At 40.3% G+C, this 18,458-nt stretch overlaps 1 protein-coding gene across 1 annotated transcript in view; it reads right to left on the reverse strand.

Annotated features, from left to right (window-relative positions):
* The window catches only part of MAP2K5 (mitogen-activated protein kinase kinase 5), a 138,448-nt gene that overhangs the window by 27,444 nt on the left and 92,546 nt on the right, over positions 1-18,458 (reverse strand). The window contains exons 17-19 of the mRNA XM_009280409.2: positions 15,386-15,412; positions 15,042-15,074; positions 706-767 (exon numbers count right to left, since the gene is read on the reverse strand). Coding sequence (XP_009278684.1) covers positions 706-767; positions 15,042-15,074; positions 15,386-15,412 — 122 coding nt within the window. The remainder of the gene's footprint in view (positions 1-705; positions 768-15,041; positions 15,075-15,385; positions 15,413-18,458) is intronic.

The following is an 18,458-nucleotide window of genomic DNA, read 5'->3' on the forward strand; positions in this document are numbered from 1 at the left end:
GATGTGGGGTCCTTACCCCCCTCCCCCCCCCCCCCCCCCTTTTTTTTGGGGGGGGGGCAGGGAACGAGACAGTTGAAAAAAAAATTTCCTTTCACTTTGTTTCTTTAGGATAGCTTACCCCCAATATTTTTATTCTCTAGTCACTCAAGAACTGTATTCTTTATTCTACAGATTCCTCCTCTCCCCAGTTCTCCTTTAATTTAAAAGGTTTTCAATGAACTATTCAGTTTTAAGGAAAGAAAATATACCCAGTGGTGTGTTTTAAAATACGACTCTCAGTAAAAATTACTTACTGAAAAGCCAATGAATTAATCAAGGCCGCTTGCCTTTCTAAATATTGAGGCAATTTTATAAGTAATATTTTAAAAAGCCCTGAATAATGATATTATACGCATGAGTCTTTGTGGCCTTTTTACCCCCAGATGAATTCTTAGGAGTCTCAGCGCACAAGACTGCACCCACATTCAGGGCAGGTTTATTAAAACAGGAAAAACCCTTGTAAGTACTTTTACGACCCTTTGTGTAAATAACGTTTACATAATTTAAACAGTTTGCTTAGCTTTGCTGCCCCATCTGCCCAAGGCCCCCAAGTCCCTCTTCTCTCAGAAAGGATGCAAGGAAAGCCATAAGGTCTCGCAGAGCTGCAGAGTTAATGGCATGTATCATTTACATTGAGGGCATGGCATGTTTGCAAACTGAGCTTACCATTGAGTGATGAAGTGTACAAATGGCTCAGAGAACTCCCCGGCTGGAAGGACGGGCGATTCCTGGGATTGGATTGAAACAAGAAACAGAGTCAGAAGGAGAGAAGATAATTTTTTTTAGAAGGAGAGAAAAAAAACAGCGACAACAAAACAAAACAAAAAAAAAAAGGAAAAAACCCAAGGAAGCGACAAAACCCCCTTTTCACACAGAGAGTTTGAGGGAGAAAGGTACAAATTCTTCTGAGAATGTGTTATAAAACACTGAATTTCAACTAATGAGTATTACACAATGGGTAAAAACATGTGGAAAGACACTGAGGGGAGGTGAAAAAAGGACAATGATAGCCACAGGGTAAAAAGGAAGGTAGGGAAAGTGTAAATGAGAAATTAATGATTATTTAAGTAACACACAAATGGTCTTGTAATTAACAAAGAGCTGTGAAATTATTCTTGTGTTGACCTTTGTTTCTTTCACTGCATTTGCTATTTATTTACACTCATGTTTGTTTACACTTATTCATTTTAGAGGCTGTCCTCATGCTGTCTGTTCTAGATTGTAAAGGCGAAAGAATTTTTAAGAGGAAAAAATGTAGGATTTACCAGGCCAGTGAGAATAACCACCCAGTATTTATGAAAGAAAAAGAAATAAATAAAAAATTAAGAGCACAAGAAAAAAACCCTACAAACAGGGAACAAACAACATCACCATTTGCAAAGAAGGGCTTTACGAATTTAGGAGTTTTTCCAAGAATGACAGAGAGCTCCACTGTGTTTTTAAGAGGAAAAAATGTAGGATTTACCAGGCCAGTGAGAATAACCACCCAGTATTTATGAAAGAAAAAGAAATAAATAAAAAATTAAGAGCACAAGAAAAAAACCCTACAAACAGGGAACAAACAACATCACCATTTGCAAAGAAGGGCTTTACGAATTTAGGAGTTTTTCCAAGAATGACAGAGAGCTCCACTGTGTTTATAGTGTAACAGCTCAGGATGTAATGAAATTACACTGCAGAGTACTTTAACAGTGTCATCTCATTAGACCTACAGTTGGAACAAGAGAGCCACATAAAACAGGCAGCTGCAAATGACTCCATTCTCATCTATTCTCATTTGCTATTAAAAATACCTTTCGGCGGCTTTTTTCCTCCCTGACATCCCTACACAAAGTACCCTGCAAAGTATGATACATGCACCTATTTAAATTAACAAAGGAATGACTTATTTTAATCTCACTGTGCTTTGGAGTGCTTTGGCCATTTGGATGAGCAATATATCATTACATACAACCTTCCAGCGCTGCAGGCAAGAAACTCGGAGCGTGCAGCATTTGGTGGGAGCCAAACAATTTCTCTAGCACACAACTGTGTCAAATGCATGCATGTATTCATTATTGAGAATGCGAGGAAATAGCTTTGATGTAGTGGAAAAAAGAAGATGATAAAAGCACCTCTGCAATGTGTGTGCCATTATCAATGGTGGCAGATAGACACAACTGCAGAGCCTCCTATGTGATTAGTAAATATACATATAATTGCTGTGGCCAATTATCAGAAAAATGAGATCGGTAATTACAAGACAGAAAATTAACTAGAACTCTTATTAAGGCTTTGTTTCCAATTCAAACAATTGGAAACTGCTGGAAAATACAATTAAATCAAAAGTAACTGAAGAGTAAAAGGAGAAGCCAAAATTGCTTTACAATTTTCAAAGACTTCTATTAAATACAAGGAGTGTTTGATATAACATGCTCAAATTCTCTTTGAACTTAGACCGGGTGAGGGAGAGGTTATTGTTTCTAAACTTATAAATGACATCAATATAGGAAGGTTTCCACTGGAGAGTGGAAGGAACATAAGGAAATAAGCAGTGCAATTAAACTTTCTCCACTTCAAAGAACGGCGCATGAAAATTATTCATCTTAATACAGAAAATGCAGAGCAAAATGTCAGGCTTGCTCATACAGCGTGGAGCCCAGCAGGTTTTGCCTCTCCCTGTCATTTTCTCTCGTGCAGCAGAGCCTTCCTGGGCTTCCACCTGAAGTGCCAAACGCTGCTCTCCCAGGTGGGACAGACTCAAAGCAGAACAGGTATGAAATACTCTGGGCGCATATTACAGATCATTTTGAAAACTACGGGGCAAAGCAATCGGAGCCCATTCCCCAAGGAACTGGCTCTGCCCAGCAATCTACCCCGGCTATTTACAGTAAAATGCAAGCGAGGAGCTTCTTACAAACATCCCTCTAATGGGGCTGCCAGCTCGGATCAGTCCCTGCTGGGGAACAGGACAGGAATACGGCACTTCACACTAATTTGGTAGGTGATAATTTCTGCAATCACAAAGAGATGACGGACCCATAATAGAGTGAAACTCCATTACGAGAGGGGAGGAGAAGCTGATGAACTGCTCTGAAGCCACCAGCGTTTCACTTTGGCTATCCCAAGCTAAGGTGGCATCAGGGTTCACCCAGGCAAGGGAAGAAATTGCTCCATCAGTATTAACACCTTGACCACGCAGCTCCTGTACTGCAGCACAGCCAGAAGACAAGGTGCTCCTGCACAAGCATGCAAGAAAATTTCACCTGGATGAACGTAAATGTAAAATGCTATTTTTTTTGGCACATCTTTCTGTACAATGCAGGTATTTCAACCCCATCCAGGCCTACTCTCTTCTGCGGTAGACCGGTCAGTCATGGCCATGCCTTGGTTGGTTTGCTCTCAGGAGCTCAGGAAGAGACTGGGCGGGTGGGTGGGGTGGAGATGAACACAAACTGGATCTCAGTATGAAAACTAGATGCTTTAATACAGTCTTCCCATGGATTTTAGACTGGGCGCCCACAAATTTATTGGCTATTTGCCTGACAAATTGAAAGCCTTTTGGGAGAGTGCATCAATCTCAAGGAAATACTTGCTGGCAAGTGTGTTTGAGGGCAAAAAGATCAGTGCAGATAAAAACTTTAATCTCACTCCTGTACATAAGAGCCAACTGTTACTTTACAGCATAGGTAAGAGGGGAGAAGGAGGCAGGTTTTGGTTTTAGCTGAACCAGGAAAGTACGGACCCTCAACTACTTCCAAAGGTAAATATTGAAAAGCTGCCTTGAATGCTGCATTTTACCTTAGTTAGAAAGAGAAAACATCCATTCAGTATCTGCCCAGGGAAAACAATGACCAAAATATTTCAATTTCTGATGTTGGTCTATGCAAGACTATTTGAGTAGTAGAAGGGTGAGAGTATTTTGTAGTTAGAGCTGTTTCTAATGAGAGAAAGCGTTGATATTGCTACCTCTGTAACCTGAGCAATCACAATGTTGTTGTATCAGGTATAAAGCAAAAATTTCCCAAACTACACAAAGTAAATACATCCTGTACTGTATCCTGAAGTTCCCCGACTTTGGCTGATACTCAAAGAGATGGGAATATGAGGAAATAAAGCAAAGCTACACGTCTCTACCAAGTTTACGCTGCCTGTGTGATGCAATGCAGTCACATTTGATGTAACCATAGGGAACGGCCTAGCTGTACTCCGATGGCCTGCCTTATTTTACCCACCTGCACAATGAAATCATACTATAGAGGCAAAAAAAGTAGAAAACCAACTCCAACCACTCCTTAAAGGAGTGAGGAATAGGTATACTCATTTTAAACTGGGAAATGATTCTTTCATTTTCATTAAATACTGTATCTTTTAACCAATATCATGAAGACCTATATATTGGGATGCTGCTAAAATGGCAGTGAAGACACAAACGGTTGTAAGGGTCAATGTACCATTGGCCTCTTACATCCCCAGGGAGCTTATTCCCAAGACTGGCTCTTTCCCTAAGCATCCAAGTAACATTTCCGTAACTGGGATCTGCTGCAGGAGAAGACAAGATCAGCCTCTGATTTCTCAAAACCAGCTGAACTCTGCACACACAGTGAGAACGGGGAAGGGCAATAGGAAAAAAGTTTGAGTGATGCCTTTGCCTCGTGAATAATGAACAGTTCAAGAAGGTCAACCCATTACAACTGAAACCGTTTAATTATTAATTATGCACAATCTATGAGCAAAAGGACAAGTTCAGAATGTTTAATGTGTGGTAACTCCGACCGGACCCTCTCTTGGCGTTCTGTTATTAGCATTTGTCAGCAAGGTGCTCAGGCATAAAGAAAAAAGCACAGCAGCAGAAAATCTGAGCTAGCAAGAGGAGGGAGGGCTTTAAACTTCAAACACTGCTCCTAATATTTAATTTATAGAGTGCCAAGGCTCTGGTATAAACCTTATTGACTTCCATGGAGTTAGGGGAAGTCACATTATCTAAACGAAGACCTGAGAACGAGAATACTGAGACAATCCCTCCAAAAGCCCTCTCTTTTGAAGGGAGTGATAAAATTACTACCTGTATCTTCTTTTTTTTTTTCACAGGTCTGAACAAAGGAAGAGTGAACCACCTAATAGCATGTCCAGAAGTCAACCAATCCTTTGCAACTTACGCAATAAGAGCTTGAATTACAGGTCCGAGCATTATCCTCACCTACTTCTCAAACCTATTATTCGAAATGTCTCCTGATCTGTTTGCTCTCACTAAGCAGAGCAGTAGCAGAGATGCTACTGAGGCTCAGGAAATAATGTCCAGCAAACCCACAAATAAATATGGATAAGGCACCTTTCCCCTCTTTTCTGTCCAGCTTGGAGGTTTACCTGGACAAACTCAAGAAGCAAATTCAACAGATACAGCTCTGAGTTGCTCATTTTCTTTGGAAACACTCTTACGTCAATGAAATTTGGGAGCAGTTCTTGACTGGCAATATACACCAAAAGCATCCCATGCTTTACACACCTTCAGAGGTCTTACCTCAACAGACAATTTCTTGAGAGTGAAATATTTTCTCAAAGCAACTGAAAGTCTGAGATTTATCACATCCTTTCTGAAGAAAGAGAAAGCCCACAATCTCCCTGTAACAGGAAAATCAGCAAATACAGCTTTCTACCTAAAACCTTCAAGAAGGCGATGGCAAAGCCCCCAGCTATGTGTTAAGATCAAACCTGTGTCCCTCCTACCTCCTCCTTCGGGGGCCAGCCCGATGGAGAGCCACGGGGCAGAACAATGGCAGCCTGTCATCAAGACGTCTCCAGAAGAAAGCCAGGCTGCACAGCCGTGCAGGTTCGAAGACGAGCTCAGCTACACTTTGTGGGCAGAGGTTGGTGTTCCCAGTGGATCCCCACACTCGGTGCAAATAGGTTTTACTCCCTCTTCTCATCTGCTAACTCCCTCTCTGTGAAGGGTTAAATTTTCCCATTCCCCACAGCTACTGCTATTTTGCAATACTCTCTCCTCAGTGTGAAGCCTGTGCAGAAGGAGATGCCATGGTCCTATGGCTCTATGGCCACAAGAGGGAAGTTAGCAGAACCGAGCAAACCAAACTTCAGTTCCTCTCTCCTCTGGGTTTCCCCAGCACACCCTGTCTTTGAAATTATCATCTCCTCTGGGCAGATACTCCTATTCTGCAACTTGGCCATTGATGCTGAAATGGCACTATTTAATAAATAATGTGTGTGCTTTACAAAGCATTTCTGGCTTATCACTTTGGCCTAAAAAATCTCTAGGATTAAAGGATTTTTATGCATTCCAGCTTCTCTTTTGCTAAAGCTTTCAAAGAATACACCTATTTTTATACAGTAGCTGCATTTTACTTTGTGGCTAAATAGTGATTTTTTTCAGACAAACTTAAGTTTCAGATGCACCAGAAACGCTGCCAGGTGCAATTACATGTAATAAATGCAGTGCAGTTACCGGGCTGTTTCAATGAGACCAGCAAAGAACAATATTGTACACATTCAGATTTACTCCTATAAGGACAACCTTCTTTTACAGCATTCCTAAAAAAAAAAAAAAAAAAATCCATTTCTGACTTTCTAGCCAACCTACTTCAAAAGCCTTGCACAAAGCTAATGGCAGGTGATTTCCTACAAGTAACAAGTTTGCGGAAGACAGCGATGTCTAGAGGTGGCTCAGAGGCCCAGACTTGAAAGCACTTCTGGATTGTCCCTGTTACACTCCCACCCCCAGCAGGAAGGTGAAAGATGATTACATCTCTGCGCCAGGTTGCTTCTTGCTCTTTTCTTAGTAGCAGATGCCAAATGTGACAAATTATACGTGGGGGCATTTTGGTGTGAAGTTTCGTCTGCTGGGATTGGAGTGTCAGCAGTAAACTCATTTATTTCCAGATCTCTAGCTGGACGGGAACCAAGGTCGAAAGGCCAGTGTTTTATCCACCAAAACACTCAGCCTAGCTTTAACACCTCAAATCACGTGAGAACCAGCTATTCTCTCAGCAGCGCTACCTGCTCCCCAAGTTCTTGAAAATATCACGTATGCATAACCTACATTCATACTGAACGCATGCAGATGTTTCTGGTTAAATAAGTCAGTAGATACTTGGGGCTATTCGGTTGTCACTTCAGCAGCATTTGCTACTGTGGGATATTTTTCAGAGCCCAGAAGGGGGAAGGAAAGAAGCAGAAGAGTGTAATTAACATCAGGAATAATCTAGAGTTTACAACATGACATTTTCTACCTCTCGCCAAGCTTTGTGCTTGTTAGCGTGGCTCTCTAAAGGGCCTTGCAGATAAGTGTACAGGTAGCTGGAAAAACAGGTTAATCCTTTAGCCGTAACTGTAATTGCTTTCTCTCTAAAACAAACATAAGAATTTTTTCCTCTCATTGCTGGTCTCTTGTCGATCATAAGCTAGCAGAGCACAGCAGTGTTTTGGGTAGATACACACACACACGCACATTTCAAATGGCTAAGGCACAGCAGCATGAAACGTAGCCTCTACCTGTCCACACCAAAGGGACTCAATTGAAAAACTAAAACCATTTATTGTTCCCTTTTTCCTCTGTACACTCCCAATGCATTTTTATTGCTTTTTCATAAAACACTGCTGCAAATAATCAAGCATGACCATTGACATCCACAAGATTGAGTTTTAGGAACCATTAAATGAGCTTGCCCTCTTGGGAAGGTTCTTGCTCAGGTTGGTCTAAAGGTAATTATTCAGCAATTCCTACCTGTGGTTTTACCTTGTTCCTATATAAGTCTCTGAATCTCATACACTAGTAAGGTCACAGTTTCTGTCTCAATAAAAGTATACCCTAAACCAACTTATCCACAGGACAAATTATGGCGGGTTTGTGTACACATGCACACACACGTGTGTATATCCTAACACCAGCTTTTCTTGCATAGAAGTCTTCAAAACTCCAGAAATTTTCAGGGTTAAATATAGCTGTTCACATATTTAAAACAAAACATGAGACTCTAAAGAGAAATTCCCAAAGAAAAAAACAAAGTCTTGTTTCATTCTGAGCCTTTGGAGTTTTCTACTTCATTTATAGAAATAGCAAAATGTAGCACTGATGCATAAGGTTAAGAAATTCAGCACTCGAGAGGCAACAGTCTTCATTGTGTTATTTGATCAAGCTGAACATCCTGTGAATTTTTAAGGCTATGCTGTAGCAATAAATAGAGGGATATATTTAACAAGGTAAAAAAAGAAGGGAATAGAAACAACTATATAGGATACATGTATTAAGTGCAAGTTATTTTTTCCATGGGAAAATCTGAAAATTTATTGACACTGAAATGCTTCATAGCTCAGCATTAACACTACGTTAGCATTAACTGGTGCTGGTAAATGTTTCTAGAGTACGAATTTAAACAGAAAAAAAAAAGAGGTCTTTGATTTGTGGAGTTTGTAAAGTCCTTGAGCTAGATTAAACTGCAGTCTTGTGAGACCGAGTATCTCTGTGGGGGCACTTAACAGAAATGCTCAAGAAACTCATGGAAAGCTTCTCACTACTCATGAAGCCATCAGAGTAAGGATTCATGAGTACAACTAATTAATTTTTCTTTTAAATTTCTGCCCGACTCATCAAAATATGCAGGTTTTTCAATGCTGCCTCCTATTTGTAAGAATAGGATTTGCTCTTGAAAGTCTTCACTCCTCAATCTTCTAATTGGAATAATACAATAATTTAACTAAAACTGATGGACAAAAATTGAGTTCTTTTTCTCCCTAATTCAGTAGTTTAAAAAAAAAGCCAAACCCAACACCTAAGTCCCTGTTACACTGAGACAAGCTATGGAATCTTTGAAACCAAAATTAACTTATTTCAGGTTACGAAGAAGAAAGGGTTAGAAACCAGAGCTGATGCTTAACTACAGCGCTTGTGACCACAACTGCTCCAGTACAGTGAAACCCGATTTACAGCAACCACCCAAGGGGCTGGCAATAACTGCTTTCCTAGAAGGGATACCCTAACTAAATAAAGGTCAAACAAAATAGCCCTGGAGAGCTAGAGGAAAATTTAAAGGAGTTGCTTAAGTCAGGAGGACTGCCCTACTGGATGCATTCCACAGTGCAAGTTTTGTCTATCCAGCCTTCTCCGGCCACATCTAAAGCCAAAAACCACGGGATCGAAAAGATGGGAAGCTGACATGCTGAAAAACACAGAGCTGTCGGGTTTGGCCTTTTGGGATCTTCATGGACAAGCTGCAATCACCTAGGCGTTCTACTAAACGCTGATCTGACTAGCAATCAGGAAAAATGACATTTTTAGAAGGCTTTAGAAATACTGAACAGTAATTTCCTACATAATATATTTTGACAACAAGATAACAGGGAAATGAGTAACTACAGGTTGGAAGAATCTTGAAAACAATGCCACTTTTCAGCTGACTGCAAGGAACGCAAAAATACACTATGATCAGAGTTCTGATTTTCCTGAAAACCTAACCCCACGTTTTGCTGCAGAGTTGCAGAGCCCAGTAACCCACTGCTTACCAAACTGAAAATTTAGAGCGCCCTCATTTACCTTTTAAACTGAGAATTTTCTAATACATTAAAAGGAAAATGCATAATTATAATCAAGGCTACGGTTCTCATAATCTCTGCTTGGAAGTGGAATTTGATTTATTGAGTGACTCTTGCAGACATCAGCAAAGAGAACACTTAACTGGACCATGTAGGTTGTCTGGAAGGTTGCTGGAGATTTGGAGGGTAAGCAGGGAACCGTTAAAATTTTTTGTCAGCTAAAAAAAAAATCATGGGAGGCATCCTGGAACCATGAGCAGCAAGAGAGGTTAAAAAGCATACTAATTTTACTTGCAATCTTTAGGTTTCATAAGTCAACCCACTAAGTGAAATCGGGTGGCCTGCATTTCTCCAATGCATCATTTCTGGGGTCTGCAACATTAATGATATTATTCTGGGGCTCTGTTGTTTATATTTCTAAGTTATCATCTGGAACAGATTCCAATCACAAAAACTTTTTTTTTTAAAAAATGCACCCAGCGCTTTTGAAGCATAATCCCGCTGCTGAGTAGACTGCATTGCAAATTCTTTGGCTGCATGATCATGAAACACCGGGCCGCATCCAGGACATCTTCCAAGCCAGGCAATGGCTCCTGCTTCCAGCAGGACTCCATTCTCCTTCATGTTGGAGTGTTTCTGGAAAGACTGCACGCACAGCAAGCGATGCATGTCCTTCCCAATAGGGATTCATCTGCGCTGCTCAGTGCTTTCCATATAACATTTCGGTGAGTTGGAGACAAACTAAGTTGAGTGCTAGAATATTAAATTACTCTCAGCTCTCAAATAACAGCAGACTGCCTTTATTGCTGGCTGTGTTGCAGGATGAACTACATTAACAAGTAGCCTGTCCTCATCTTTGGACCAGAAGCAGGAGTCTTATTGTGGTGGGAGATGCTGCTACGATTAGGACTGTTGCTTAAATGAGCGTGTCTTATTTGTAGCTGGATCAGATTTCACTATAAGTTACCACATGTTAAAAAATAAAGGTCCTGGCAGGCGTGTATCCTATTCACACAATGTTCCTCGCTAATTTTGCCATTAAAAAAATAATCCCAGAACCAATGCCATTAAAAGCCCAATACCATAATTTAACAAAAAAAAGTCCGGCATAGTTTACTGTGATTTGAGAGGAAGACCTGTACCTGACATTTTTTTGTTAAATTATCCTGCTTCTCAAATCACTTATTCATTCTGCATAATTTCTGCAAGTAAATTTAAGTCCTAGAAAATGAACAGACAGACTTTTTAAACTGCCAAAGTGACCTGCTACGTCTCATATATTTCACTAAGAGTTTAAAAACAGCTCCAAAAATCTCACTACTACAGAACATCTAAAAACTCCCATGGACAGTTTTTATTCCATAGTGCGCCACATACAGAGTTTGAGAAAAGTCCAGGATACCTAGGTAATATAGAAGCAACCTCTTAACTAGTTCAGTCATCAATAAATCCTATGAATTAATGATTATGAATGAACAGAACATTAACTTCTGGATTCCTGCTGTGTTTTGGTGGAACATGGAACAGTTCTACAAAACCCAATGACTACCAATATAACAAGCAACTATTATAAAGAGTCAAGGTCTCCATTTCATCATTTTAAACAACTTCTAGCTTGTCCCATATCAGGCTCTGGAGTTTTTAGCCAGCTCCAGGGGGGACGACTGGGGTAAGCACGCTGCTAGCAAAGACCCAATTTCAAGAAACTCTCTCGTCCACAGAGCTGTTTATTCACAATTTTAGGAGCCAGAAGTCCAAACCATTCTCTGTCACACAAAAAGACATATTAAGGGTCTTGAGGAAAAAAGAGCCAGAGTTTTCAACTGCAACAACTTCAGCAAATTATTACTAGGGCATGAAGCTGCATGGGGACCGAAGATCCTTGAGGCAGCTCGATCCCACCCTTGCAGATCTGTTCCTCCTGTATCCTATGACACTATGGCTCACCCAGAAGCTGTGCCATTATGGGAGCACTGCTGTGCACTATCTGGAAGAAGAGGAGAGCTACAGATCGTCACTCCTTGCTGTTCTGATCGTCATTAGGGTAGGTGGGGAATTCTGCACCAGTATCTGGGGGTTCCTATGGGGTTCCTGCATAGCTGCAGGAGAGGGGCTCTGCTCCTATCTTCTGTGAGTTTTAAAAATGTCCGGCATAGTTTACTGTGATTTGAGAGGAAGACCTGTACCTGACATTTTTTTGTTAAATTATCCTGCTTCTCAAATCACTTATTCATTCTGCATAATTTCTGCAAGTAAATTTAAGTCCTAGAAAATGAACAGACAGACTTTTTAAACTGCCAAAGTGACCTGCTACGTCTCATATATTTCACTAAGAGTTTAAAAACAGCTCCAAAAATCTCACTACTACAGAACATCTAAAAACTCCCATGGACAGTTTTTATTCCATAGTGCGCCACCATACAGAGTTTGAGAAAAGTCCAGGATACCTAGGTAATACAGAAGCAACCTCTTAACTAGTTCAGTCATCAATAAATCCTATGAATTAATGATTATGAATGAACAGAACATTAACTTCTGGATTCCTGCTGTGTTTTGGTGGAACATGGAACAGTTCTACAAAACCCAATGACTACCAATATAACAAGCAACTATTATAAAGAGTCAAGGTCTCCATTTCATCATTTTAAACAACTTCTAGCTTGTCCCATATCAGGCTCTGGAGTTTTTAGCCAGCTCCAGGGGGGACGACTGGGGTAAGCACGCTGCTAGCAAAGACCCAATTTCAAGAAACTCTCTCGTCCACAGAGCTGTTTATTCACAATTTTAGGAGCCAGAAGTCCAAACCATTCTCTGTCACACAAAAAGACATATTAAGGGTCTTGAGGAAAAAAGAGCCAGAGTTTTCAACTGCAACAACTTCAGCAAATTATTACTAGGGCATGAAGCTGCATGGGGACCGAAGATCCTTGAGGCAGCTCGATCCCACCCTTGCAGATCTGTTCCTCCTGTATCCTATGACACTATGGCTCACCCAGAAGCTGTGCCATTATGGGAGCACTGCTGTGCACTATCTGTTTGGAAGAAGAGGAGAGCTACAGATCGTCACTCCTTGCTGTTCTGATCGTCATTAGGGTAGGTGGGGAATTCTGCACCAGTATCTGGGGGTTCCTATGGGGTTCCTGCATAGCTGCAGGAGAGGGGCTCTGCTCCTACCTTCTGTGAGTTTTAGGACCTCCTTACAGCCAAGGGGAAAATTTGACCCAAAATAATCAGTCTTACAACACTAAGCATTTCTAATCTTTAATACTCATGGTAGCAACAACAGCTGTACACTACCAGATAATAAAGAGACTTTCCCTCTCAAAAGGTCCTTGCATAGAAGGAAGAGTGCGTATTAGCCAAATAAGCAGGTCCCTCTGTTATTCCCCAGGAGGCACGTCTTACAAAAGACAAAGTGAGGAGGGAAAAAAAAAAATAGTCACAAGTTAAACACATTTTGCTCTGAGGTCTTTGTACACAGGACAGGGCTGGGGGTGGCAGGAGGATCTGTTAAAGTCAACGCTACCCATCAGCTAGAACAGAATAACCCTTAATATAAATGTCTTCCAAGACACCGTCATGCCAAGAATTTGCACTTTCAGGTGTGGCAGCTCCTATCTAAACACTATATATCTTATTAAATGACCCTCTAACAATACACACGTACCGAGCAAATAACACTACAGAGCCAATCCATTCTCCTCTTCCCCCCAGGCTCTAAACGTTATGGCATGCAACTTCCATTTAGACATTGAGTGTGTTGCAAAACAAAGCAAGTTGCACTTAAAGAACTTTCAGCTGAGCTGTGCTCTGTAACCTGAAGTCTTAACGTGCCCACAAGCACAGCGCACTCTGAACCACCAGCTCAGGAGAATGATGGCTCCATGCCATACTGCGGAACATAAAATAAGTTAAAACAAGTAAATACCAAAACACTAACATTAAAGCTAGCTCAGCACTCAGATGTTTACAGCCTGCACAAAGTTCCTTGGTTAAAGTTTTGTAAGAAGACTGGAGCAATTCTACTCTTGAGGAAAAGAATGAAAGCTGCAAGAAGCTCTACCATAATGTGCAGCTCTTTAGGGCTCTGTTTTAGAATACTGAGCTTAGATATAGGCACTAGTACCAGCCCATTTAAAGGTAGTTTGTCAAGCAGTAGCAAAACACAAGTATAAATATAAGCACCTTTAACTTCTTTAGGATAGAGATGGCCTTTTGCTGCTGGTATATACAGCATTGGTGCTTTGGAATTTCCACGCCTCGACCAAAGATGTACCTAACAGGAATAACAATGGATGAAAAAGATGAAAGAAGCAGAATTGCCTAAAAACCTCCCAAAGAACCAGACCACCATAAAGAGCCAGGTAAAAGAGCTAGCACTGCTGGAGGCCTGGGAGAACTTCTTTCCTTTACACAAAGGATACTTGTTCATTTTAATTTAACTGCATCCCTCAAGGCCCAAATACCACTTTTAAAAAGTTCAGCTAAGTCAGTAAGTCATTCTCTAATAAAAGGACAAAAGTGTTCACCACAGGTAAGAGCGGCAGGTTTAGCAGTTCATACAAGCAGCAGTTACAGATGGAGATACAACTGAGATAGAGTACTTGGGCATCACACTTGCTGTGAGCTTACATCAAGCTAAACAAACATGTTACACGGGACAGGCTGGAGCTAGCTGAACGGTCCAAATGGACACGTTAACACCCAGCGACTCCAACCTGACGAGCCAGCAATGATGTTCTGCTAGAGGCTGAGGCAAGTCTTTAAAAAGTTATGGCTTTTTTTCTCTCGTTCAAACTTCCTAATTACCACCATCATCTTATTAAACGTTAAAAACAAGGCAAAACTGACAGCAGTCTGCCCTTGGCTATTGCCTTACTGTCAAGAGTTGCGAACCCTGCTTATGCCTCAATTAGGGCAGGGAGACGAGAGCTGCAAAGAAGTGTTTCAATCGAGAAATGTGACGTTAGCCACTGAAATTCAGTCTGCTGTTCAAACCTGGATCTCCCACATCTCAGCTTTTTATTTTGTCCTTCTGATTAAATAAAAACGGTTAGATGACATTCAGATGCTTTCCTGCTTACACTTCGGTTTTCTCTCCTTATCAAAACACCCTTTTGCCTATCTAAACCGCACTAAACATGCCCGCTATAAAGCGTGCCGCCACTTGAACGTCTGTGTTCCCGCTCATCTGGCAAACGCACAGGATCAACTCACACGACGAGGTTGAGGCTTTAGGGCCTAAACAGCTGAAAGGACTAGCCTTTGAGACGACTGAGTCTTTCAAAGACTCAATATTAAGAGTAGAAAAACAGCATAAAGTGGGACAGGGCCAGTTCATGTTCGACAACTCCGAGCTGCACAAGGCAACTTGTGCTCTGAGGATGTTGGGCATTGTGCTTCATTAGGAAACAAAATATAAGCTTTCCACTCCATTAGGAATGACTTTAGGAGTGAAAGCACATAAGACGACGACTCACCTCATCAACAATGCACTGCAATAACTGGAGAGGCTGCAATGGAAAGAAGAGAGGGAAAAAGTATTAGCCTATGTGCAATATCTTTACAGTGGAGTGGAAAGAAAAAATCATTAATGCAATAAAATATAGCAAGATTAATCAACAGCAGCAAACTCTTATAAAAACATTGATGCTCAGGATGTTCTATTATTTCTAATGGTACCTAATCTAATACAGGCAGTTAAAGGTTTGCATTTTCTTCAAAATGCAATTTGCTAAGTTTAAAACAAGGCATTCAAGCATGCAGAGGAAGCAGCCATCAGGAAAAAGAAAAGTGAATTTTTTTCTGAACTCATAAAGCTTACCATTAAAGATCCCTGGTTTTTCTGAATCTGAAAAAAGGCAATATGTAATTAGCATGTCATAATCAAAATGACTCACTTGGACACATTATGATCACTGAGAGAAAATTATTGCATCGCTGGTGGCAATTTGTGGGCATGTGTTAACACAATTTACATAATGAAAATACACAAATGTTAATAGCTCGCTTCTCATTTATAGGCGAAAGTCAGCAGAATGTTAATTTCACACAACACTTTTTAGTACCCTCCAGGTTGTATTAGAATAGGAAGAAAAACCATAATCCATTTCAAAAGGCTGTTTACGATTCAGATATAAATAATGTTTTATATTGCTAGATTGTGAACACTGGGCTTAATGTTGCAATCATTGCTAATGTTATGAAGCTCACTCTTTTTAAATTAAAAACCGATTTATTTAAAATTGAAATTAAATCATAGTCAGAAATTAGAATTTTGGATTACTGCCAGACTCTGCTCACAATCCCTTTTTTGTGAAGAAAACTTTAATTATGTGGTTGAAGTATCGACCGCTGCTCAGGAAAGCCTTTAATACTCCACTTTTATCCAAGTTTCTTATATATTCCAACCCAGTTTTGCTTTGACTATAAGCAGAGCATTGCCATCTGTGAGGCTGGAAAGTTTGATGAACTTTGTATTGTTTTAAATGGCAAAGGAAAGACTTGTTATCAGTCATCTCTGAGCCTTTCTTAAACTTCTTAGCACCAATCTGGTTGGGAAATGAATTAACAGTTTGTAGTAACAGACCATTCGATTGCTTACAGAGAGCTACAAAATATCCTGGCCCATATTGGCAAAGCACCTTTCGATTACAAAAAGAAACAAAGGCAGAATGACAATACAAACAATTAAACACCAAACACAGAGCAGGTACTTAATGCAAAATATTTCACTGAATTTAGGGATGCTGGTATTCTGATAACTTGTATATGCATACCATTTCTAATGGGTGTTAATGTTGATTACATATTTTTCCTAAACAGACACAAAGTTGCTTGCAACCCAACATAATCACGATGCAAACAGAACGCAGTCCTTAGTGAAAATGCTGTCTTCTGTTCTAACGCAGTTTATTTGGCTTGCCCCTTACATTTAATATTCTCTGTTGTATAGTGCCATGATGATGAATGTTGTAGGGCTGCCATCAGCTTTGGAAGCGCTCTCCCCCAATACCCAGCCAGAGGCAGGATCCTCTAGTGATACTTTACAGGTAGTAAAATGTAATATAGAGGAGGTTGAAAACTAGCACTAAGAAAGGAGCTGGTATTATGCACGTGAAGTCTTTCACTATTGTATTAAGAGTGTACAAATATACACATAAGGTTTCTGTGTATAATTCTATTTTTTCCACGGAAGAAAAGAATATAATAAACAGATAGAAGTAGCCCATTATATATTTTAATGGTCAATGTCAGTCTACTACAATTCCACAGAATAAATTTGCTGTTTTGCATTATTGCTAATAAGCAAAATATTCTGTGGATATAAAAAGACTTTTTTTCATACTTCACTTCCAGATGCTAAATGACAAAATAGACCCAGCTTATTCAATAGGGATCATTGGGAGCTCCTTTAGATTAGCACACATGAACAGGCGATTCAGTTTTTCATCCAAACAGAGTATCAGTCACGTTTCCTTACTGGGAAAATAGGTCTTGTCATGAAAAGGAATACAGGTAGGATCATATATTGTAGCCTTAGCACAGATATGATTACATCCAATTTCAGAACAAGATTTAAAATATTATTTCTAATAAAAGCGCTCAGTGCTTCTAATGAAAAATAAAGCAACGCAAATCGAAGTATTACAGAATTCTTCCTGTGACATTGCAACTCTCCGCCGGAGCAGCAGGCCCAGCTTCTGCGAGAGGGAGAGCCGTGTGCTCACTCACACACACATCGTTACCGAGTTTTATTACACAATTTTGATGGCGACATATTATTTTGAGATCATCTTCATAAATTTTGCATTAAGGTAGTTGTGCCAGTACCTGGAATTGATTCAAAATGCTTAAGACACTCAATTACTTTTTAACACTGTTACCCGATGTAATGACATATCTGCTATTTCCCTTGCATTTGATGATGCAACATCATTGTAATTGATTCATTTTCTCAATTAAATAAAGCTACTGTGCTTTCCTCTATGCGGATGCCACAGAGACTCCCCCGTTAGATGTATTACCTATTTTCTCTGTCTCAGATATACTGCTTGTAAGGCTGCACTGTGCTCCTCTGTTAACTCCACTAGAAAATGCAACGTTACAGTCGTATTTTTCAAGTTCTGAACAGCAATGAACTTAGCTGTATTTATATTAGGCATATTTTTCACTGTTAAAACTATGTTGTTTACCTTTTCCAAGATCACATTATTGGGCAGCCTCTGCAACTATAAACCAAACCTAACTGACGACAACTTTACAGTCAGTGCCTCTCCTTTTGCACACAGTTCATGAAAAAGTGAAGCATCCGGTTTTATAGCACATTAAGAACATTTTAAAAGTACTCATCATAAAATGTTTTATCTTCCTGTTCACCCACGCTCCTTTTTTTCCTCCCCTGTCTGGTTTTCATGCACTACTAGGAGATAGAAGTTTAGGAGGCAGGTTCACCTCGAGGGATCCAAGTGCAGTGGCTGCAGCTCAAAAGCTCGAGCATGTGGCATGTCGCATCCCCTGTGCGATGCTCAAAAAACTCAGCGATCGGGAAGGAGATTGTCACTGTCATGTTTTTGTACTTTCCATGAAGAATTTCAAATAGTGAAATGGTAGCAGTGACACAACTGAAAATCCTGCTTGAAAGGAAGACAAAAAAGGCACAGTGTGCATTTTAAGAGCATCGAGGAATGCTTTGATGCGCTCGTTAAAACATCATTCTCATCTTGGAAACAACCAGCAACACGCTTCCTCAGCCATGCCAGAACATGTGTAAGCCCCTGACCTGCTCGTCGCTGGAAAACCCAGTTGGTCAGAAGGTTTTGTAAGCTTTTCATATGCAACTGAAATTGTGTGAATTTGCAGAATTAGATCAGCTATTTAATATTTTTGAACCTGTA

This window comes from Aptenodytes forsteri, unplaced genomic scaffold, assembly GCF_000699145.1.
Source record: "Aptenodytes forsteri isolate BGI_AS27 unplaced genomic scaffold, ASM69914v1 Scaffold83, whole genome shotgun sequence".
Classification (NCBI taxonomy): Eukaryota; Metazoa; Chordata; class Aves; order Sphenisciformes; family Spheniscidae; genus Aptenodytes; species Aptenodytes forsteri.